Source organism: Xenopus tropicalis, chromosome 7 (genome assembly GCF_000004195.4).
Source record: "Xenopus tropicalis strain Nigerian chromosome 7, UCB_Xtro_10.0, whole genome shotgun sequence".
NCBI lineage: Eukaryota > Metazoa > Chordata > Amphibia > Anura > Pipidae > Xenopus > Xenopus tropicalis.
In genome coordinates this window covers 111,004,886-111,026,174 of record NC_030683.2, presented here as the reverse complement: position 1 = coordinate 111,026,174, position 21,289 = coordinate 111,004,886, and the positions used below count along the sequence as shown (strand labels likewise).

Below are 21,289 nucleotides of genomic sequence, written 5' to 3'. Positions count from 1 at the left end.
GGCAGGCAGAGAATGGCACACGGGCAGCATAGGGCAGGCAGAGTATGGCACACACAGGCAACATACAGTAGGTCAGGCAGAGTATGGCACACACAAGCAGCATAGGGCAGGCAGAGTATGGCACACACAGGCAGCATAGGGCAGGCACAGTATGGCGCACACAAGCAGCTTAGGACAGGCAGAGTATGGCACACACAGGCAGGGTAGGGCAGGCAGAGTATGGCACACACAAGCAGCTTAGGCAGAGTATGGCACACACAGGCAGCATGGGCCAAGCAGAGTATGGCACACACAGGCAGCATTGGGCAGGCAGAGTATGGCACACACAGGCAACATAGGGCAGGTAGAGTATGGCACACACAGGCAGAATAGGGCAGGCAGAGTATAGCACACACAGGCAGCATAGGGCAGGCAGAGTATGGCACACACAAGCAGCTTAGGGCAGGCCAAGTAGGGAAGGAGACAGAAACCTATAATGACTACATAAGTAACTGATCATGACCATCAAGATGAACAGTTTGTACTTGTACTACGTACAGTGGCACAATGCTGGTGTTGCTGAGGTGTGAACAATGCAGATGCCTTCAGTCTGAATCTTACAGTCTGAGGTCTTACAGGTGTGAACAATACAGGGGTTTATAGCCTGAATCTGAGGTGTGAACTATGTAGGGGGCCAGTTAATCTCAGTACTAAAACCATTTAAAGCTTACACAAAGGTAAGCACTCAGAGCAGTCAGAAAGATGGGGGGGGCCACACAAGGGGGGAGCAGTTGGACAGCACTGATATACAACACGGTGGTGCAGCTCTTTTCCAGAAAGTACCCCAGGCCAGTTGCAATTTTTATGGAAGATGGCCACCTTAAAGGTAAGTAAATTGAATCAGTGGCAAAGGAAGGCAGCACCCAATATACTAAGGCAAATGTGCAAGTTGTGTGGTCAGTTTCCCAGTTTAACTCATCAGGAAACTTGGTGCAGCACAGGATTACGACACCAGCCTCCCAGCTCTGGGCTTAATTGGGTCATAAAGACTTAATTTCCTGCTTTTATGAGTAATATCTGTCTGTGAGTAGAAGGACTTCTGCTGATTCCCATTGATTTCAAGCAAAGAGCAGACTACAGCCAAGTGACAGAAGCCAGAGAAAATTCTGTATATTTTAGGCCCCATATACAGAGCCACATAATGATTTAGGGCAGTGCTGGCCGCCAAAGTGCAATAAACTAGAAACACAGCACCCTTACTAACAATTGTAAAACACCAACATATTCCACAGTATTGTACAATAAATGGGTGTATTCATTAACAATACAAGAAAATATACAAAACAACCAATAAAAAATACAAGATGTAAAGAGCTTACAATTACAGTCACCTTTGGCATTTCCTTCATCTGTCTATAGTAGCAGTGGGATAATAGCCTCTGGGAAGGGACTGTGGCTGTGGGATAGCAGGTATAGTAGGGAGAGATGGTGCCTATAGTAGCAGTGGGGGGATAATAGCCTCTGGGAAGGGACTGTGGCTGTGGGATAGCAGGTATAGTAGGGAGAGATGGTGCCTATAGTAGCAGTGGGGGATAATAGCCTCTGGGAAGGGACTGTGGCTGTGGGATAGCAGGTATAGTAGGGAGAGATGGTGCCTATAGTAGCAGTGGGGGGATAATAGCCTCTGGGAAGGGACTGTGGCTGTGGGATAGCAGGTATAGTAGGGAGAGATGGTGCCTATAGTAGCAGTGGGATAATAGCCTCTGGGAAGGGACTGTGGCTGTGGGATAGCAGGTATAGTAGGGAGAGATGGTGCCTATAGTAGCAGTGGGATAATAGCCTCTGGGAAGGGACTGTGGCTGTGGGATAGCAGGTATAGTAGGGAGAGATGGTGCCTATAGTAGCAGTGGGGGATAATAGCCTCTGGGAAGGGACTGTGGCTGTGGGATAGCAGGTATAGTAGGGAGAGATGGTGCCTATAGTAGCAGTGGGGGATAATAGCCTCTGGGAAGGGACTGTGGCTGTGGGATAGCAGGTATAGTAGGGAGAGATGGTGCCTATAGTAGCAGTGGGGGGATAATAGCCTCTGGGAAGGGACTGGGGCTGTGGGATAGCAGGTATAGTAGGGAGAGATGGTGCCTATAGTAGCAGTGGGGGGATAATAGCCTCTGGGAAGGGACTGGGGCTGTGGGATAGCAGGTATAGTAGGGAGAGATGGTGCCTATAGTAGCAGTGGGGGGATAATAGCCTCCGGGAAGGGACTGGGGCTGTGGGATAGTAGGTATAGTAGGGAGAGATGGTGTCTATAGTAGCAGTGGGGGGATAATAGCCTCTGGGAAGGGACTGCGGCTGTGGGATAGCAGGTATAGTTGGGAGAGATGGTGCCTATAGTAGCAGTGGGGGGATAATAGCCTCTGGGAAGGGACTGTGGCTGTGGGATCGCAGGTATAGATGGGAGAGATGGTGCCTATAGTAGCAGTGGGATAATAGCCTCCGGGAAGGGACTGTGGCTGTGGAATAGCAGGTATAGTAGGGAGAGATGGTGCCTATAGTAGCAGTGGGGGGATAATAGCCTCTGGGAAGTGACTGTGGCTGTGGGATAGCAGGTATAGTAGGGAGAGATGGTGCCTATAGTAGCAGTGGGGGGATAATAGCCTCTGGGAAGGGACTGGGGCTGTGGGATAGCAGGTATAGTAGGGAGAGATGGTTCCTATAGTAGCAGTGGGGGGATAATAGCCTCTGGGAAGGGACTGGGGCTGTGGGATAGCAGGTATAGTAGGGGAGAGATGGTGCCTATAGTAGCAGGGTGGGGATAATAGCCTCTGGGAAGGGACTGTGGCTGTGGAATAGCAGGTATAGTAGGGAGAGATGGTGCCTATAGTAGCAGTGGGATAATAGCCTCTGGGAAGGGACTGGGGCTGTGGGATAGCAGGTATAGTAGGGAGAGATGGTGCCTATAGTAGCAGTGGGGGGATAATAGCCTCTGGGAAGGGACAGCCCTATGACTAGAACCAGACATTACTGTATGTGATTAAGGGATGCCATGACTCATAGCATGAACGTTTGGACAAGTTTTACACATAAAATGGTCTGGTGATAAAGCAAAAGCAACTTTTTCCCCCCATTAAAACAAAATACCTGCACTTGCCCTTAGTTTTACCCAGGGACGTGTTTCAGATTAATATTCCAAACACACGGGTAAGGGAAGTCTGGCTCATTAGAGCACTGACCCCGGAGACTCCCACATGCACCATCTGCCACTTGTGTTTATTGTAACTCCTATTTATTGAGTGGAACATCCCAGACATGGATCTTCTCATGGGCCCCTAATAGCGTAAAGGGCAGAACCATTAGCTGGGGGTGGCAGGGGGGGTAGAAATCTGTGAGAGGTACATACATGCAGAGGGAGAGCAGGGAACCCCTATAGGGCTGCCTATGTGGTACACTGGGTAAAGTGAGGCAAGATGCTTTCAGGAAAGGGACTTTATGAAATAGTGTATATAGTATGGTGAGGTATTAGGCAATGTTTCTGTGACAGTAAGCTAGGGTATAGTAAATCTATATGGTATTAGGGGAAGTGGCTGTAACTGCTTGGCAGCCATGGGCTTTCAGGGGCTGCTGGGAGATGTAGTGCTGCAGATCAAATGTTACTACATCATATATCTGTCCTACACAATATTTATAGCATTGGTTTCTGCCCCACTAAGGACAGGTCTTTATCTGCACAGATATTGGAGCTTATTGCTAGGGGTGAGAGCTGCCATATGGCTAGGCACATCTAGCAAACTTTTCAGCAAATAGCCATATGCACCTATTAGCCGGCTTATCTCTCTTTATACATTAAAGCACAAACATGAATTTCTAGAGCCAAAAGAGTAAGGAGAGCTTCTTGCAAAATCTCTATCATTCTCTAGTCCTCTGGCGCCCTCTCCTGGCCGCACGTACAGGTACAAAAACAAGCGCTGACAGTTCCACTGCGCATGGTTGCTCGGCTGACGCAGAACGCTAGAAAGTTCGCTGATTGGGGCCGGTAGGTGAGTGGCTGTTACTGCTCACACAGCGTCAAAAGTAGCTGCAGGGCCGCTAAACCCCGTGGCTGATTTGGGGCCCTCTGCCATTTACTCTAAGCCTGTGGGTCTGACCCTGATTGACTGCTGTATTATGTTGAGGCCATACGTGGCCTATTATGGAGCCTATAGTATTGGCTGTATCTATGGGGCAGCTAGCAGTTAGGCAGGCCTCGTTTCCATACAAAGGTTGCTCTTGATGGACTGTCTTTTTCAACCTCATTTGAACCATGTTTTACCTTAGCCTGGTTGTGTCTTGCTGTTGGGATGGGGTAAAAGTGGGGTTGGGGAGAAGGAGAGTATGTGTGAGTGATGGCTACCAACCTGACTCATGATTGGCCTGAAGTGAGTGTCAGACTGGGTCACTTAGAGCCCACCAGAGAATCTGACAGCAATGGGCCACTCTCACAGCATTTAGATGGATGCTCATAACATAGAGGTTATATGGGGCTGATGGGAAAACCCCCTGGGATGTTATCCGACCAATCTGACGCTGGGAAGAAGCCCCTAATTATTCCGGCCTTTGTCCAGTTGCTGTGCTACAGTGTGTGTTAGAGCCGCAGATATTGCACAACTACAGCAGACAACTCCCTGTATGTTTCTTTTGCAGCATTTGCCACTCTCATTCGCTATGATTATCCCCGTCAGATGCTTCACGTGTGGAAAGGTGGTTGGGAACAAATGGGAAGCCTACCTGGGTCTCTTACAAGCTGAATATACGGAGGGGTGAGTCTCTGCACAGATGTGTTTGGGTTTATATCCCCTTGAAACATTTGCCTCCTGTATTGTCAGTGCCCAGCTCATTGGCCACATGCTGTTTCTTTCCAGTGATGCCCTGGATGCCCTTGGGTTAAAGCGCTACTGTTGCCGGCGTATGCTGCTCTCGCACGTGGATCTCATTGAGAAGCTGTTGAACTACGCACCTTTAGAGAAGTGAGGTGGCCCCTGCACCAGAGGTCGGTAGAAACTGCACCAAGAGCTAAGTGTGGGCTCAGGGAAGTGCAGGGGTCCCCGTGCTACCTTATTCCATAGAGATAGCCATCATGCCTAGCCATAAAGGAAAACTGGCTCTGACGAGAGGAAGCTTGGGAGTTGTAGTTGACACAAATTGCATCTTCCTTTTCATGATGTGTGCTATAGAAATATAATAAATAATATATCTCTGTCATGTATGGATTCTGCCTTTATCTTCTGTTTGTAACATAGTAAGTTGGGTTGAAAAAAGACATACGTCCATCAAGTTCAACCATAATGCCTATATATAACCTGCCTAACTACTAGTTGATCCAGAGGAAGGCAAAAAAACCCCATCTGAAGCCTCTCTAATTTGCCGCAGAGGGGAAAAAATTCCTTCCTGACTCCAAAATGGCAATCGGACCAGTCCCTGGATCAACTAGTACTAAGAGCTATCTCCCATAACCGTGTATTCCCTCACTTGCTAAGAATCCATCCAGCCCCTTCTTAAAGTTATATAATGTATCAGCCAGCACGACTGATTCAGGGAGGGAATTCCAGAACCTCACAGCTCTCACTGTAAAAAATCCTTTCTGAATGTTTAAATGGAACCTCCCTTCTTCTAAACGGAGTGGGTGCCCTCGTGTTCGTTGGAAGGACCTACTGGTAAATAAAACATTAGAAAGGTTATTATATGATCCCTTTATATATTTATACATAGTTATCATGTCACCTCTTAAGCGCCTCTTCTCCAGTGTAAACAGACCCAACTTGGCCAGTCTTTCTTCATAACTGAGACTTTCCATACCCTTTACCAGCTTAGTTGCCCTTCTCTGGACCCTCTCTAACTCAATAATGTCCCGTTTGAGCACTGGAGACCAAAACTGAACAGCATATTCTAGATGGGGCCTTACCAGCGCTCTGTAAAGGGGAAGAATAACCCCCTCCTCCCGTGAATCTATACCCCTTTTAATACAGCTCAAAACCTTGTTTGCCCTTGCAGCTGCTGCCTGGCATTGCTTGCTACAGCCAAGTTTATTATCTACAAGGACTCCAAGGTCCTTCTCCATTATGGATTTGCCTAGTGCAGTCCCATTAAGGGTATACGGGGCTTGCATATTTTTACATCCCAGGTGCATGACCTTACATTTATCCACATTAAATCTCATCTGCCACTTAGCTGCCCAGATTGCCAGTTGGTCAAGATCCTGCTGCAGGGATGTCACATCCTGGATAGAATTGACTGGTCTGCAGAGTTTTGTGTCATCTGCAAACACTGATACATTACTCATAATACCCTCCCCTAAGTCATTTATGAACAAATTAAACAAAAGTGGACCCAGTACAGAACCCTGAGGGACCCCACTGAGAACCTTACTCCAAGTAGAGAATGTGCCATTAACAACCACCCTCTGTACCCGATCCTGTAGCCAGTTTTCTATCCATGTGCAAACGACTTCACTAAGACCAATAGACCTTAGCTTAGAAAGCAGTCGTTTGTGGGGAACGGTATCAAATGCTTTGGCAAAATCCAAATAGATTATATCTACTGCATCCCCACTGTCCAGCTTCTTACTTACCTCATCATAAAAAGCAATTAAATTGGTCTGACATGACCTGTCCTTCATAAAGCCATGCTGATTACTGCTCATAATGCCATTCTCCACTACATAATTTTGAATGTGATCCCTTAACAAGCCTTCAAATAACTTGCCCACCACGGATGTCAAACTTACAGGCCTATAATTGCCAGGCTGAGATCTTACTCCCTTTTTAAATATGGGAATGACATTCGCCTTCTTCCAATCCCTAGGTACCATACCTGATGAGAGCGAGTCTGAGAATATCAGAAACAAGGGCCACTGCAATTCTGCCCCTAGCTCTCTCAGTACCCGAGGGGGTATTCCATCTGGCCCAGGTGCCTTGTTTACATTTATAGTGTGTAACCCTTTAAGCACCATATCCTGTGCCAACCACTGTGTAGTTGGAGCTGAGGCAACAGTGCAGCTATTGGGTGGGACTTGGCCCACTGGCTCCTCTACTGTATACACAGAAGAAAAGAACTGGTTAAGCACATCTGCCTTTTCTGTATCCGCTGTAACCATATTGTTACTATAACTCAACGGGGCCACACCCTCAACCTGCATCTTTTTACTATTAATATACTTAAAAAACTTTTTGGGGTTAGTCTTGGCCTCGGCCGCAATGCGCTCCTCATTTTCTATCTTTGCCTTCTGGATTGTTTTAAAACACTTGTTACAGTGTTTATATTCACTAAACGCAGCTACTGTCCCCTCTGACTTATATTTCTTAAAAGCTTTCCTTTTTCTCCCTATTAACTTCTTTACCTCAGAGTTAAGCCACATAGGGTGATTCTTAACACTTCTACTTTTTCTTATTAATGGAATGAATTGAGAACAGTAATGATTTAATATCATTTTAAATGACAACCATTTCTGCTCTGTGTTTTTATCAGAAAACATAATGCCCCAATCTATGCCCTGAAGCGCTGCCCTTAAGGAGCTAAAATTTGCCTTCCTAAAATTCAGTGTCTTTGTTGCCCCCGTGTAAATTTGTTTCCTGCACCAAACATCAAATGAAATAACATTATGGTCACTATTACCCAGGGGTTCAACCACTTGCACAATTGCTATAAGTTCTGGGTCATTAGAGATCACTAGATCCAGTATAGCATGGTTCCTGGTTGGCTCCTCAACAACTTGTGACATAAAGTTGTCATACAGCAAGTTTATAAACTTGTTCCCATTTACTGTCCTGGCAGTACTATTGCCCCAGTCAATATCAGGGTAATAAAAATCCCCCATTATTATCACTTGCCCCAAACTAGCAGCCTTTTCTATTTGCAACAGGAGCTGGGCCTCCTCCTCTTCGCTTACATTAGGGGGTCTATAGCATACCCCTACAATTAGTTTGGTAGATTCTTTACTATCTGTGAGAAGCTCAACCCATAAGGATTCAGCTCCCTCTGTTAACCCCATCACTTCCTCCTTAATATTTGCTTTTAATTCCTGCTTAATGAACAGACACACTCCTCCTCCTTTTCTATTGCCCCTGTCCCTCCGAAACAATGTATACCCCCCAATATTAACAGCCCAGTCATGAGACTCATTCAACCAAGTTTCAGCAACTCCAATCACATCATATTTCCGCTCCAACGCCAGTACCTCCAGCTCTCCCATTTTACCAGTCAGACTCCTTGCATTGGTAAACATACATTTAATACTGGTTCCGGCGTGAGTATGACGTGTAAACAACTTATGGGCCTCCCTGCCATTATCAGGTGCGCCTCATGCATTGTTTTATCAATTTAAACCATGCAAAAGTAACCAATTCCCTGGTCAGTAGATTTAGCCAAGGAGTAGGCAGAATAGGGCATAACAGTGACGAGGTGCCAGGGACATACCTTCTGTGTACAATCAACATAGAGCAAGGCCTCCAAAACAGAACTCTGTATATTTGCACCATGACTCCAACAGTCAAGTGGGATTGCAGTGGCAATAAAAATAAACCGTGACTTTTATTTATGAGAAAGGTTTAAAATAGTGTTAAAATCAACTCCAAGGTGTATGATGAGAAGATAACAGAGTAAATGGCAGTAACTGCAGGCAGAAAAGGGTGAGGAGGAAGGGACTCTGACAGTATACAAGACTCCCCAATTGCGTGCTTGTGTGCTTATAGCAACCATCCTCTAACTCAGCGTTTTTCAACCACTGTTCCGCGGCACACTAGTGTGCCGCGAGATGTTGCCTGGTGTGCCGTAGGCAGGGCACCAATGTACTAGGGGGGCACTGCTCTTGACACCAATGTACTAGGGGGGCACTGCTGCTGGGCACCAATGTACTAGGGGGGCACTGCTCTTGGCACCAATGTACTAGGGGGGCACTGCTGCTGGGCACCAATGTACTAGGGGGGCACTGCTGCTGGGCACAGAGTTAAATTTTTTAACATTTTCTAATGGTGGTGTGCCTCGTGATTTTTTTCATGAAAAAAGTGTGCCTTTGCCCAAAAAAGGTTGAAAAACACTGCTCTAACTTACAAAAACCATGCAGTTTAAACAAACAAAACAAAATTGAAAAAAAAATTAAAAATGAAAAAACAACCAAGAGTCGATTGGTAGTGACTTAGTAATGTACTCTATTGACTCGCCAAAAGGAGACCGGGACTCGCAGTTGCACCTAATATGAAAAAAACTGGCTTGTAGACAGTCTCACTGCAGGCAAGGGAAGGGAGTTATGGCTTCTGTAGAGACAAAAAACAGGGTTAAGTGCCCTAAAAGCCAAAAGAGTTAAACAACAATTTAGGAAAAAAGAAAATTGTTGAAAAATTGTTAATAGTCTATGTCCTATTGTCTGCCTATACTCTGTGCCGGTTAAAAGAAATCATTAAGAAATCTTGTATTAAAGCTCCTTCTCCCCCCTTTCTGCCTGCAGTTATACGAGCCTCTATACAAGGCACCTTATCTCCATTAGTGCAACTACAACTCCCAGTATCTTATGGAATGGCCTAAAGCTGGCCATGCATGCAACAATATTATAGTACAAAACAAGATTTCATAAATATTTGGTGCGTGTATGGTGGATTGAGGAGGCGATTGATATTGCAAAAACCTTGGATATCGGTCAGGACAGAAAACTTGATTGAGCAACATTTAGGGCTGAATGGTCAGACGGGTAGAATTCCTTTTGTTTATACCTCCATATCTGACAATTCAGCCCTGGAGTTTAGTGGAGGGTACAAACAATCTTTCCTGCAACCAAGAGTGTAATTGTTTTGTGTATGGCCACCTTTAGTTCAACTTTCATTTTTTTTTTTTTTTTTTATAAATATATTCCTTATTTATTGTTCATCTTTAGTTAGCCATTTACTCTGATTTTAACCTTTCATATGATAAAAAATAAGTTTTATTTTTCTTGCCACTGGAATCCCACTTGACTTGTTGGAGTCATAGTGCAGTGAAACAGAGTTCTGGTTTGGAGCCTTGCTCTCTATTGTTATAGTAGTTGTTTACTAAACTCAGGATTAAACGTAAGGGAAAGATTTGCAAGGGTTTTTCTGATATTTGTACCTTCTGTGTGCCAACCCCAAGTTCATGCCTTTCTGTAGCTGGCCCTGCTCCCCCCAACCCTAGCTCATTATGTAACATGGGAAACTTGTGTGGGGACAGTGGGAAGAAGTGATAGGGAGGATGACAAGCAAAGGAAATGTTGTGTTACCCCTTGGCCTGGGGCTGAGACCCTATAACTGCTGGGGGGCTCAATAGGTATAAATGGGCCCTATGGGAAAACAATGTATAAAAAAAAGGTATTCAATTAACCATTTAGGGCAAGGGCACAAGTGGTGACTAGTAACGGAGTTGAAAATTCTTCCCCATCCCTCAGTAACTTGTATGGCAGGGAAGCACACATACCAGGCCAATGTCTGTTTCCGTGTAACATGTGAGTGCACCAGTGCCTGCAGGCAACACATAGGGGGTGATTAGGAGTATTATTTCTTCCATTTGGGCATGAAACACTCAATAACCCCTTATAGGAAAACTATACACCCCAAACAATGTAGGTCTATAAAGATATATTGCATAAACAAGCCCATATGTAAAACCCTGCTTCATTGGGCAATCTAAATAAAGAACTGCCATTTTAAGAATCACCTCCAGGGATCATACATTTCAGTCCATACAAACAAGCCAAGGCACACATACATGCTAGGCCCTATCAGCCAATTAATGGGCAGAGTTCTGCCTTTTACTCCCACACTATTTCCTGTTAGAGCTGCATTATTTCCTGTCATGTGATCTGAGGGAGCACACAGCCCATCACAAAATGGTGGATCAAGGGAAAGCATGTAAAAGGGCAATATTTAGATATGTATTCCAGTTTGGCAAGATTCTTTAACCGGTCACTTAATAGGATATAAACTCATTCATTCTGGGGGTATAGTTATCCTTAAAGCTACAAATTAATAGGGATAGTTGAGACAATCAAAGTTACAAAGGATGATTGTTGATCACCAGCAGATCATGTGAAAATGGTGCCACAGGGGGGCACAGTGGAAAGACACCTTCTCCATCCAACCTGACCCCATTAGGCCCCTTAGTTGTACTGCATTGTAGGCAGAATCATTTTCATCCAACTGCTTGCTCCAGAGCAGTGACTTCTGCCTCAATGTCTTGTACTTATTAATATTTCTACAAGGTAAATCATTTAGAACTTTAATGGCTGCTGTGTCTCCTTATATACTCATTTCAGTTATCTAAAACTGTACTTGTAGACTATATACTTCTAACTCTTCTAGATACACAACTTTTACTTTAGCAGTTATTACCTTTTGTATTGCATTTGCAAATCTTAGCCTTTTGCAGAAATCTGGACCCTAGCCTTTTTGGCCAGAGGACAAGAGCAGATACACCGCTTAAAGCATGTGACAAACTCAAGGTCTGTGGGCCAAATAGGGCCCTTCCAGCTGTTTTGTGGCCCCTGGTGACTGTACAGCATCTTAAAAAAGTCTGGCTGGCAACTTGGCCTGTTTTAGATTTCAGCCCCCTTATGTGATTAAGTTGACACCTGTGGCTTAAAGGAATGTGGGCTGTGGTCCATTGCCAGGTGGCAGCCAGCCTGGATAGCACCTCCCCCCACATCCCATTGCTAGCCACCCAGCCCATTATTTTAATTTCGAGAGTCTGCTCTCCTTCAGCTAACGTTTCCCACAATCCCATTGTTCTTTATAGGTCTATCCTCCTTCTGTTCCATTGTTTCACAGGGAGCAGATCAAGGAGCTTTTAATTGCAATTATTTAAAAATATACACTTGAATGGGTGTTGAATAGAGGCTTAAGAATTGGACTTAACCTTTAATAGAAGGCAACCTTGAGCCCTTGAGGAGAGGCGCATATGTCCTACATACTGGCCAACCACAGAAGCACTCAAATCTTAGCCACTGACCAAGCAATAAAAGTCACTATGCCTATAACATGGAAGCATCTGCAAGGCCAGTTTGTACACATTCCCAGTGCAAGCCAGAAAAACAAACAATGCCAATACACAGTTCACTTTTTAATTTCATTATGAATGCAACCATATAAAAACCATAAGTTATGAAACAGTCACAATGGGAAGCTTGAAGGATCAATAAAACAAATGAAGGGCCTTTCCATACCAAGGTCTGAGAGGACTTACAAAAACAGTACAAAACACCCAAGCCAAGTGAGCAACCCTTTTGTTCCTCAATAGGATGGGTGCCTGCTCCTCATAAGGGCTAGACAAGGGATACTGGTGATACCATACACATTGCAACAGGACAGAAAACCCACCCTGATAGTGTCCATTAGTTAAAAAAAAAAAAAAAGTCCTGCAAAAAAAAAGTGAAAGGGAATGCACACTTTGGAGCTTAACACTTTGCTGCCAGCAGGGGCTGAATACTTTTGCAGTGTATACCCCTTTAGGCCACTCAGTAATCAAGTAATGGGTTTCCTATTGTTAAAATAGTCTGCAATTCTAGCAATTCATTGACTGAATATACTAAAAACAAAAAGGAATGCCTCTTGGGATAGACCTGCTAAAGGCAGGAAAACTTAGGGGGCTCGGAAACTGAACAGATGGTTTGAATCCATTATGGATCTTTATTTACATGATGAACCCAGCCAAGGAGCTGGATCAATACTCTAGCCTTAATGGCCACAGTGGAGGACAAGATCAGTGCTTTTGGTTTCACCAAGGAGCTCTTGCACTCTACACTGAACTGGGCTTCTAAAATGTTCCCCATTTGTGGCTAGCAGCAGGGGTTAAAACTTTGTAGACTATGTAAATAAAACCACACAGCTAAATGTTATACATGATGCATTGGTTTTCAGTTTCTTCAGGCAGGTCGGCTGGTTTGTAGTCTCAACGCATTCTGTAGTCTGTCGAACATGACAGCTCACAAAGCTGCCCCTTGAAGTCAATGTCAACGGTAAAATCCAAGTCACGCTGTGGAAGAGAGGAGTTCAGTTAGTTTCCAATCAACATACAGATACCGGAGACAGCAATACCAAAGTGTATACTTACATTGTTTTTGGCATTTGGCTTCATGCTTATGGTACCAAAAATCTCCTCGCCAGTCTTAACAGTGAGATAATCTTCCATGTAGAAGACTGTTTGCTTCCAGTGAGTGTACGGAGACTCAGGACCTGCAGGAAACAAGGGAGGTAGAGATCAGTTCCACCACTACTTAAAGACTGACAAGTGCTTAGGATAGCAGAGCTAAGATTTGCTGGCTATCTGTAAATGAAAGCCATGTGAACCAGCAGTTATTTCCAAGGTGTTAGAGAGGTCCTTACTTGTAGAGAAGCCAGTTCTTTTGTGGCACCGTGTAAATTCAATGTTGAAATAAGCAACTAGTGCATGGATGTAATCATTCCGTTTCACTTGCAGGCAGAATGGAGAGGTAAAGGTCAGGTCGTCAACTTTGACAGTATAAATATCAACTTCCTAAAAGGTATGAGAAAAAAAGTGTTAAATCCTTTCCTTAAAGCTTTAAGCATCCACACAAGAGTCCTATGCTTGCACACAAAAACCAATGCTGCCCTTTCCTAATATGCACACAAATCTCAATACAAAAGGCAACTTGGATGTTAAATATGCCCATGCACTAAACTTAATATGCTTTGTACCACCACCTACAAGGCTTAATACTGACAAGGTTTGCCCAGTCCCTAGAAGCCAAACAATTTATTGAGTGAATTTTTGTAACTTATAAATTTATTTCAGACAGAAAGCAAACGGTACACAGTTTACACAGGTGTGCTTATGAAAATCAGATTAAAGGAAAATGACTTTCATTCAATTATATAGTTGTCCATCATTCAATTGATCTTTCTATTCTACACAACTTATTTGCCAATCAGGGATCAGTATACATCTGAAAAATCATAGCAATTCATTTTTGCCTTATCTTAACCAGCGTACTCTTAGTGTTCTTTACCCAAGTATTAGTGGTAATTCTTATTCAGCCATGCTTAAACCTAAAGAGGTCCTTGTTAACTATTTGCATCACACAAGACCACAAAATATACAAACCTTTATAAGGCAAGCATTAGTGACCAGTTGTTTGGGATCAACAACATCAACCAGAGGCTCCTTGATGGCTACATCCTTGATGCATGACATATCAAAGCCATAAACGTTTTCCCACCCTGCAATAAAGATTGGTATAATGAGCAAAAGTGGATGGATGTAAAAATTTTACTGTGGAAGCAAAGTACATGACAAATTGTGTTGAGGCAGTTAAACCCCTTTTCAAAGCAGTTCTGGACTGGTTTTAAACAAGTTACAAAGTTTTGGGGGCACAGTAGAAGGCCATACATTAATGCATAGCAAGAACTAACTTTGAACTGACTAAAAAAGTCTAAATATAAAAATGGGCTTTAACCATAGAAATGAAGTGGTTAGGCAGAACTTTGACCAGTGCAGTTATATATTTAAGGAATACATAATCTAAGTCTGCCCAGCTGCATTTCCATTCATCTCCATAACAGTGCCAATACTTATTATAGCTGGGAATGATGGAAATTTGTACCATGCAACACATCGGCACTTACACCAGTCACACTGAAATCTGGTATATTAAACACACATATAGGAAGAGATGCCACTGGGCTTTCACATGCATGGATTTGCTTTAACTCAAAACTGGCACCAAAGCAGCAAATAAGACTTACAGTGAATTTTGTAGTCTTTGTATTGTCTATCCTCAATAGCAGTTACATACAGTGTAGCACGATCTGGAAATATTAACCCATCTGGAGTCTGAAAGATATGCAAGTACATAGAAGCACATGGCATTAAAAAAAAAACTTCTGGCATTTCAACTAAAGTATACATTTCCTTAGCAAGTGTATATACAAGGTTACATTACATCCAGCTATCACTGGTGTAAACCCAGTAATAGCTGATGTAATGTCATTAGCATTGTTGTATTAGGTACAACAATGCAGAGAGCCTTAGCACCATTGGCACAATCAAATCCAACAAACTGTTTACATTTTTAAATACAAGATACTCGTTCTTGACACTTCTTGCGAACTTACCAGCCATTTATCCCGTGCATAGATAACAGTGTTCAGCATTGATTCATAGAACAGACAATATCCCATCCATTCACTGATTATGATGTCCACTTTTTCTACTGGGAGCTCCACCTCTTCTACTTTGCCTTTGATGATTGTAACCACTAAAGGAGAATAATAAGTGGTTAGAATGCAGTCTAGATGGAAACAGTAATGCACTTAAGACAACCGTGTTGTTACCTACCATGATCTAGTTTATTTGCCTTCACGATTTTTATGGCATAGTCAGATATACTTGAGCACTCAATCTAAGTGAAAAAGAATGTAGTGTTAGTTGAGAAGATTTAAACAAATACAATTGTATGTATCCAACCCACTTACCCCCTCTCTGCCTCAACATTCCTCCCCCCCTAAACTTAAATGGATACAGACAAAATTACTCCTCAATTAATGTACATAAGTTACAGGCAATGCTGATCATTTTTAAGTACTTGATGTTCCTAAATGTGTTTTGCCAACCTGACTGTCCCTTCTCAACCTGTCAGTTATAGCTTCTAATGCCAACTGACTCCTACTGCTGCATAAATGGCAGCCCCCTCAATGGAAAATGGGGATTGGCTGTGTAATGTAAAAGCACTGGGCAAACACTTCTATGGCAAAATTATTAATGCATGCAAAGAATGTCCTGTTTTAAAGAAGGGTTTAAATTCTTGTGTCAGTGTCTAATATACGCTATATTAAAAATACTGCATCACAGCACCTGCAGGAAAGGGACTATGATAAGAAATATTCAGATATATGGTGCACACTACCAAGCACCAGTCAGGGGAATGTAAGAGGACAAACTTCTATACCACCTACTAGCTAGTAGAGCTGGATGCATCAGGGAACATGCCTAAAAAAAAAACTCAGCGTTTCTAAATCGCAACCCCATGGGGTAGAGGTTTTTATCTTACCCCAATAACTTTCTTGGCACCAGCCTTTGCTGCAAACATGCAGAGAATACCCGTGCCACTCCCAACATCCAAGACTACTTTATCTTTAAATAGATGTCTGTTGTGAAACATTGAGTTACGATATGTCAGCGTTCGAACTTCATCTTTTAACATCTCCTGCAGAAAGAAAATGGATCAGAAAAACTCATGGACAGTTATCTTTAAAATATTAGTCTACGCAGGGGTTAACTTACCTCATGGATGCCAAAGTGAGCATACGAGTCAAAGTAGTAATCTTTTGATGTCATGTCCTCCGCATTTGGCTTCACACTGCTCTCAGGCTGAGTACAAGAAACCTTCAAATAAGAAAATGCATGCATAAGTCTTAGACACCCATATACAGGCAAGACCTCCAAGGAACAAGACACCTAACATAAGCAATATGGGTGCCTGAAGAACCACATTACTGCCTTGTGATGTTTCAATTTCATATTGCATTCACATCACTCATGATTAGATTAATTCTACAACCTAGAGACAGAATGCAGATGGTAAAAATAACTTCTAGAATGCCATGTTTCCCAGCTGTGGGCCAAAATGCTGACAGCTACTGTCACAGTAGAAGCCATTTTATAATACTCCTTCCTTCTGTACAGTCTTAAAGAGCCAGCAAACTATAGTGAAAGTATTCCTGCAACTGTAAATTACCAACCATTACCTGAATGTCTGCATTTATCACACATATGCTTTGAATTTGCAACAGAAGAAAACTTGTGTTCTGGAATGGCAAAGAGCCCAAATCTCAATCCAATAGAGATGCCATGGCACAACCAAAGACTATATAAACAATTTATGTTTAGTTTAAGCAAGTTACGCCTCATTTTTCATAAATGGCACAACATATGTACAGGTAGAGTAACCCATAGCGGCCAGATGTTTACTTTGAAACAGTAAATACTGTAACTGGGTGCTGTAATTAGACTTATCAATAACTATATATAGCTGAAAACCAGATAATGTGAGTAATGCAGAAATCCAGGTACTGAAGTTTGCAAACTTCTTACAAAAGAAAAATTTGAGGTTATGTTTTCTCCATGCTTGCACAGGTTTCCTTTATTCCATTACCTCCCACACTCCCAAAACAGTCAGGTAAACTGGTCCCTGAGAAAACAGACCATAGTGTAAATTTGATAGTGACCTTAGAGTGTAAGCTCCATTGGGGCAGAGACTTTCAAGCACTGCCAACAGCAATAGCAAGGGAAGTAGAAAAAAAAGTATTTTATGCAAGTGCCAGTGAGACCGCTCAAGTGGTGTCTCTAGCTGGGAAACATGGCAATCTTAAAAGTTACCTACTTTCACAACTGGTCTGAAACTTTATTCAGCACCCTGAAAAAAGTATAGGTATAAGTCACTTTTAAAAAGAGACGTAAAGGTAAAAATCACTAGGAGGTGTGACCACCAGTAATTCTACTCATGAAGCTGGTGCCCGAGTCCAGTAATCATGAATACAGGAGTATAGCCCCAACATTTTTATCCTATTTATGGTGCATCCCATGAGCAGCACAGCGAGTCCAAGATATACTGTACTACACATGTGCACTTGGGCAGAAAAGCATGGCGGCAGGGTGCTCAGAAACAAGCTTCCTGGGCACCAGCCTGTGCATGCAAGTTGGGATTTTTACCTTTACTTCTTTAATCAGGCTGTAACACCACTGCACCACAGTACCATGTAGTGAAATGGCATTTGTTACATGAACTCTAAAGCCAAGTTGGCCAAAACACAACTAGCCAAAAATTTAAAGGATATTTACATCTTCTATTGGAGTCCGCAGGCTCATTCCATTGGCCAACTTGGCTACAAAGTTCTAGAAAAAAGTAACATGGAAAAGTTCACAATGTAACTTGTTTTTAAGCTAGCCACAGGTCAAGCCAGCAACAGCCAAGCATCTAATTTCAGACAGCTTTAAAGGAAACATGTGAAAATTATGAAATACAGAAGGATTGTGCTAAAAAAAAAGTTGTGTCTTGGACTGATTGAAAGATTCCCCCAAAACCCTAATAGTCCTGCCCATCTGTTTCACTAGATGTGAAGGGGGGCTGGCAGCACTCTGTACACTGCACTGTAGGATAGGAACCAATCGGTTTCCCATCAGGTTGGCTGACCTGATAGGGAACTGAAGCCTTTGCTTGTGTGACTGCCGGACTGTGATTGCCTATTTCCCCATTACTGTACTTCTGGCAGGGATCTTAAGGACACGCCTACCCCTCATTTGAAGCACTGACAGGAACCTGAGGATCTATAGGGAGCTCCAATAAAAGTAAAGCCAGCCCCAAATATTCATAATTGCCTACAAAATCAGTTTTTTCTTCATTTAGCCAATGCCCCCTTTAAAGTTAACAGGTCAAAGGTTACAGAATCACTACTGCTAATCACCATCAGTAAGCCAATGGCCATCAGAGCTTAGGTCAAGCCCCTTAGTTTACAGCAAGTCTACAGATGCAACTTGTAAGGCTTATACAATCAAATATGTAGAACAGTTTCAGCCCCACACATCTTAACACCTTCAAAATGAAAATTTAAGTAAATCTAGGAAAGTAAATAGTCTGCCAAATCTTACCAAAATTAGCATTCAATATAAAAGCACCACCATAAAATAGATCAGAATATGGAGTTCCAGGACCTTTAATAATTGCACTCAGCCGGAGGTCTTGTATCTGGGTATCTGTGCATATGTATGTAACACAACCAATCTGGCAATTCCAGAGGAGCCGCTTTAAAATACCATAAACCGTAACTATTCAGTGGGCTACTGTACTTTAAATACCAAAACCTATTTTAAAACCCAGTCCAGAGCTACATACATGTATTCAATGGGGCTTTATATATAGTTTCTAAATTTGCCTTCTAACCGGTCCAGCTTTCAGATGTGGGTCTCAGATCCCAAGAATCTTTGCTCTATATGGCCACAATTGTATTACTTTTCACTGATTATCGTACTATTCAGACCTACAATTCATATCCCTGCCCTTTGTTCCAACCACTCCCTGGTTGCTAAGGCTAGTAGAACCCTACCAACCCAATAGCAGCTGGAATTCCAAACTGGAATGTTGAACAAATTGAAGTTAAAAGACCCAACAAAAGAGACCAATTGCAAATTCTCAGATTACACTCTACCTCATTCTGAGTAACTCAGGTGAACAAACCCTCTATAGCCCTTTACCCATCAACCCTCTAGCACAGTCCCAGAGAATCTACAAAAAGCGATCTAACACATGGTTGTGTCGAATAAAATAAATGAAGTTGGTTTAGGATCGACCCCCCCCCCCCACTGAGCAGGAGGAATGGCGGGACACTAGAATCTCATGTCTCACAAGAGACAAGGGGAGCCGTTAGCATGCGGCCATGGCCCACCCCATTACTGAGAGACTGCTCGATACAAGCCGGCAGGAAGAATGGCGAGCCGTGGGCAGTGGGAAGAGCGCGGCGTGGGACACACGTGTTCCGGCTCCAGCCAGGCCCGGCTTTGTGCTACCGGCATGTGGGCGGGGCTAGGGGCGGGGCATCGCCTGGGGAACACGTGGCCGCTGGCTTCTCAGCACGGACGCGCTACTTACGTCACGATATCTCCCCACGCGTGAAATTCCCCGCAGTGGACGCCCGTGTGCGAGGCTCCTAGCCGCCATTATACCACATCCCTTTAAAAAGGACGAGTCACTGCTGTACTACAGCATTATCGCCTCCCCGGCACCCTAGGGGTTCTGCAGAACCGCTCAACAGAGACCCAGGCCCTGCGGCGTTTAAGCCCTAAGTGAGCAAATTCCAGCCATTTAACGGGGCGGCCATGGGGCGATGTGCTAGTTCGCCGCCATTGAGAGCGTAGAGTGTTAAAGAGTTAAAAGGCCGCAGTGGCCTCACAAAGCGCTCGGCTATAGCGCACAGCCCACCCACTCCCCATAGCTCTTCTCTCGGCTAGTTACCTCCATGTTGCAGGTGCTCGCTTCAGCCATGTTTGTCAGTCTCTCTCACGAATCTAAAAAAGAAACTCAAAGCCACGCCACCGGCTTTGTACGAGAGAACTGCGACATGCGCTTCGGCCCCTTTGCCTTTTATATAGAGAAGCACAAGCCCCGCCCACACACGGCACCGCCCCGGCGTCCTTCGCGCGTTTTTTTCTACCCCTCAACAAGAGCAGATTGTGCCTTTCTTCGCGAAACTGATCCGCCCCCTCCCATCCCCGTACTCCCATTGGCCAGTTTCTATAAATCTTGGCCCACTCACTGGCAGAGGGCTCCGCCCGTCAGTTCGTTCGCTTGGCTGATTGGTGAGTTTGTTTAAAACGTAAAACATTGCGTAATAAAATGGAGTCTTTGTATGTTGAGCTAGCTTAATTTTAGTAGTTCGAGTTTCGGCCGAGCGGTACTGGAGTCACAATACTATTCTTGAAAAAATATTTTATTAGCCTGGGTTATATGACAGAAATCACACATATATCCTCCGAGGAAGAACTGGACTCAATATAAGCCTTATCAGTATAAAGTGAGCTGACAAATCTGTGCACACGACTCCATGCCTATGTTATTGTCCAATGTGTCCTCTCCAGTCATAAGATTCCATGAAAGCAGAAACCTGTAAAGTGCATCACATCTCTACTGTTTTGGTTGCTAATACTCTGAATTAAACAGATAGATATAAAATACTTTAGGGTAAAGTAAAGGCTTCCCAGAAATGTATGAATGTTTATTAAAAAACATAAACTTTCCAATATTTATAATGTAAAATATAATCTATATATTGGAAAGTTTTTTTTGTTAATAAACAAATGCATTTGTAGACTATTTGAAAGAAATTGCTTCCAGTGCCCTCAGCAGTATCAGCCTGACCCATTGGCAATACTGCAGGTAGTCACTAGCACATTGGTGATAAGGGTCATTAGTTGGTATTTGGTTTTAGCTAGTTATTTTTATCATAAACAGGTCTATATACTAAAACTAAATGCAAAGGTGAACATTCCCTTGAAATTAAGCCAAATAATAGGTTCCCAAACTGCAGAGTGCCATTGAGCCCTATGGGAGACTTTCCTTGGGCCAGGTTGGAGCTGCAGAGTGCCATTGAGCCCTATGGGAGACTTTCCTTGGGCCAGGTTGGAGCTGCAGAGTGCCATTGAGCCCTATGGGAGACTTTCCTTGGGCCGGGTTGGAGCTGCAGAGTGCCATTGAGCCCTATGGGAGACTTTCCTTGGGCCGGGTTGGAGCTGCAGAGTGCCATTGAGCCCTATGGGAGACTTTCCTTGGGCC

General features: G+C 43.6%; 2 protein-coding genes across 4 annotated transcripts; one reads left to right on the top strand and one right to left on the bottom strand.

Annotated features, from left to right (window-relative positions):
- The first annotated feature begins 3,911 nt into the window (after positions 1 to 3,911).
- Positions 3,912 to 5,218, top strand: polr2l.2 (polymerase (RNA) II (DNA directed) polypeptide L, 7.6kDa, gene 2). 2 transcript variants are annotated; one of them, XM_012966715.2, is made up of 3 exons: positions 3,912 to 4,009; positions 4,657 to 4,772; positions 4,875 to 5,218. In XM_012966715.2, exons 2-3 carry the CDS (start codon positions 4,678 to 4,680, stop codon positions 4,981 to 4,983), a joined length of 204 nt encoding a protein of 67 aa, XP_012822169.1. In that variant the 5' UTR covers positions 3,912 to 4,009; positions 4,657 to 4,677; the 3' UTR covers positions 4,984 to 5,218. The 2 variants fall into 2 exon arrangements, with proteins under 2 accessions (XP_012822169.1, NP_001165065.1); NM_001171594.1 differs by having other exon boundaries at positions 3,995 to 4,013; positions 4,875 to 5,214.
- A 6,623-nt stretch (positions 5,219 to 11,841) lies between these two features.
- prmt1 (protein arginine methyltransferase 1) lies at positions 11,842 to 20,151 on the bottom strand. Of its 2 annotated transcripts, XM_012966346.3 has the most exons (11): positions 19,973 to 20,087; positions 17,806 to 17,859; positions 16,249 to 16,350; positions 16,016 to 16,171; positions 15,304 to 15,367; positions 15,081 to 15,223; positions 14,712 to 14,799; positions 14,071 to 14,186; positions 13,332 to 13,482; positions 13,060 to 13,181; positions 12,057 to 12,981 (listed from the first exon to the last, which is right to left on the bottom strand). In XM_012966346.3, the coding sequence occupies exons 1-11, from the start codon at positions 20,000 to 20,002 to the stop codon at positions 12,898 to 12,900; spliced, it is 1,110 nt and encodes a 369-aa protein (XP_012821800.1). In that variant the 5' UTR covers positions 20,003 to 20,087; the 3' UTR covers positions 12,057 to 12,897.
- Positions 20,152 to 21,289: the final 1,138 nt, after the last annotated feature.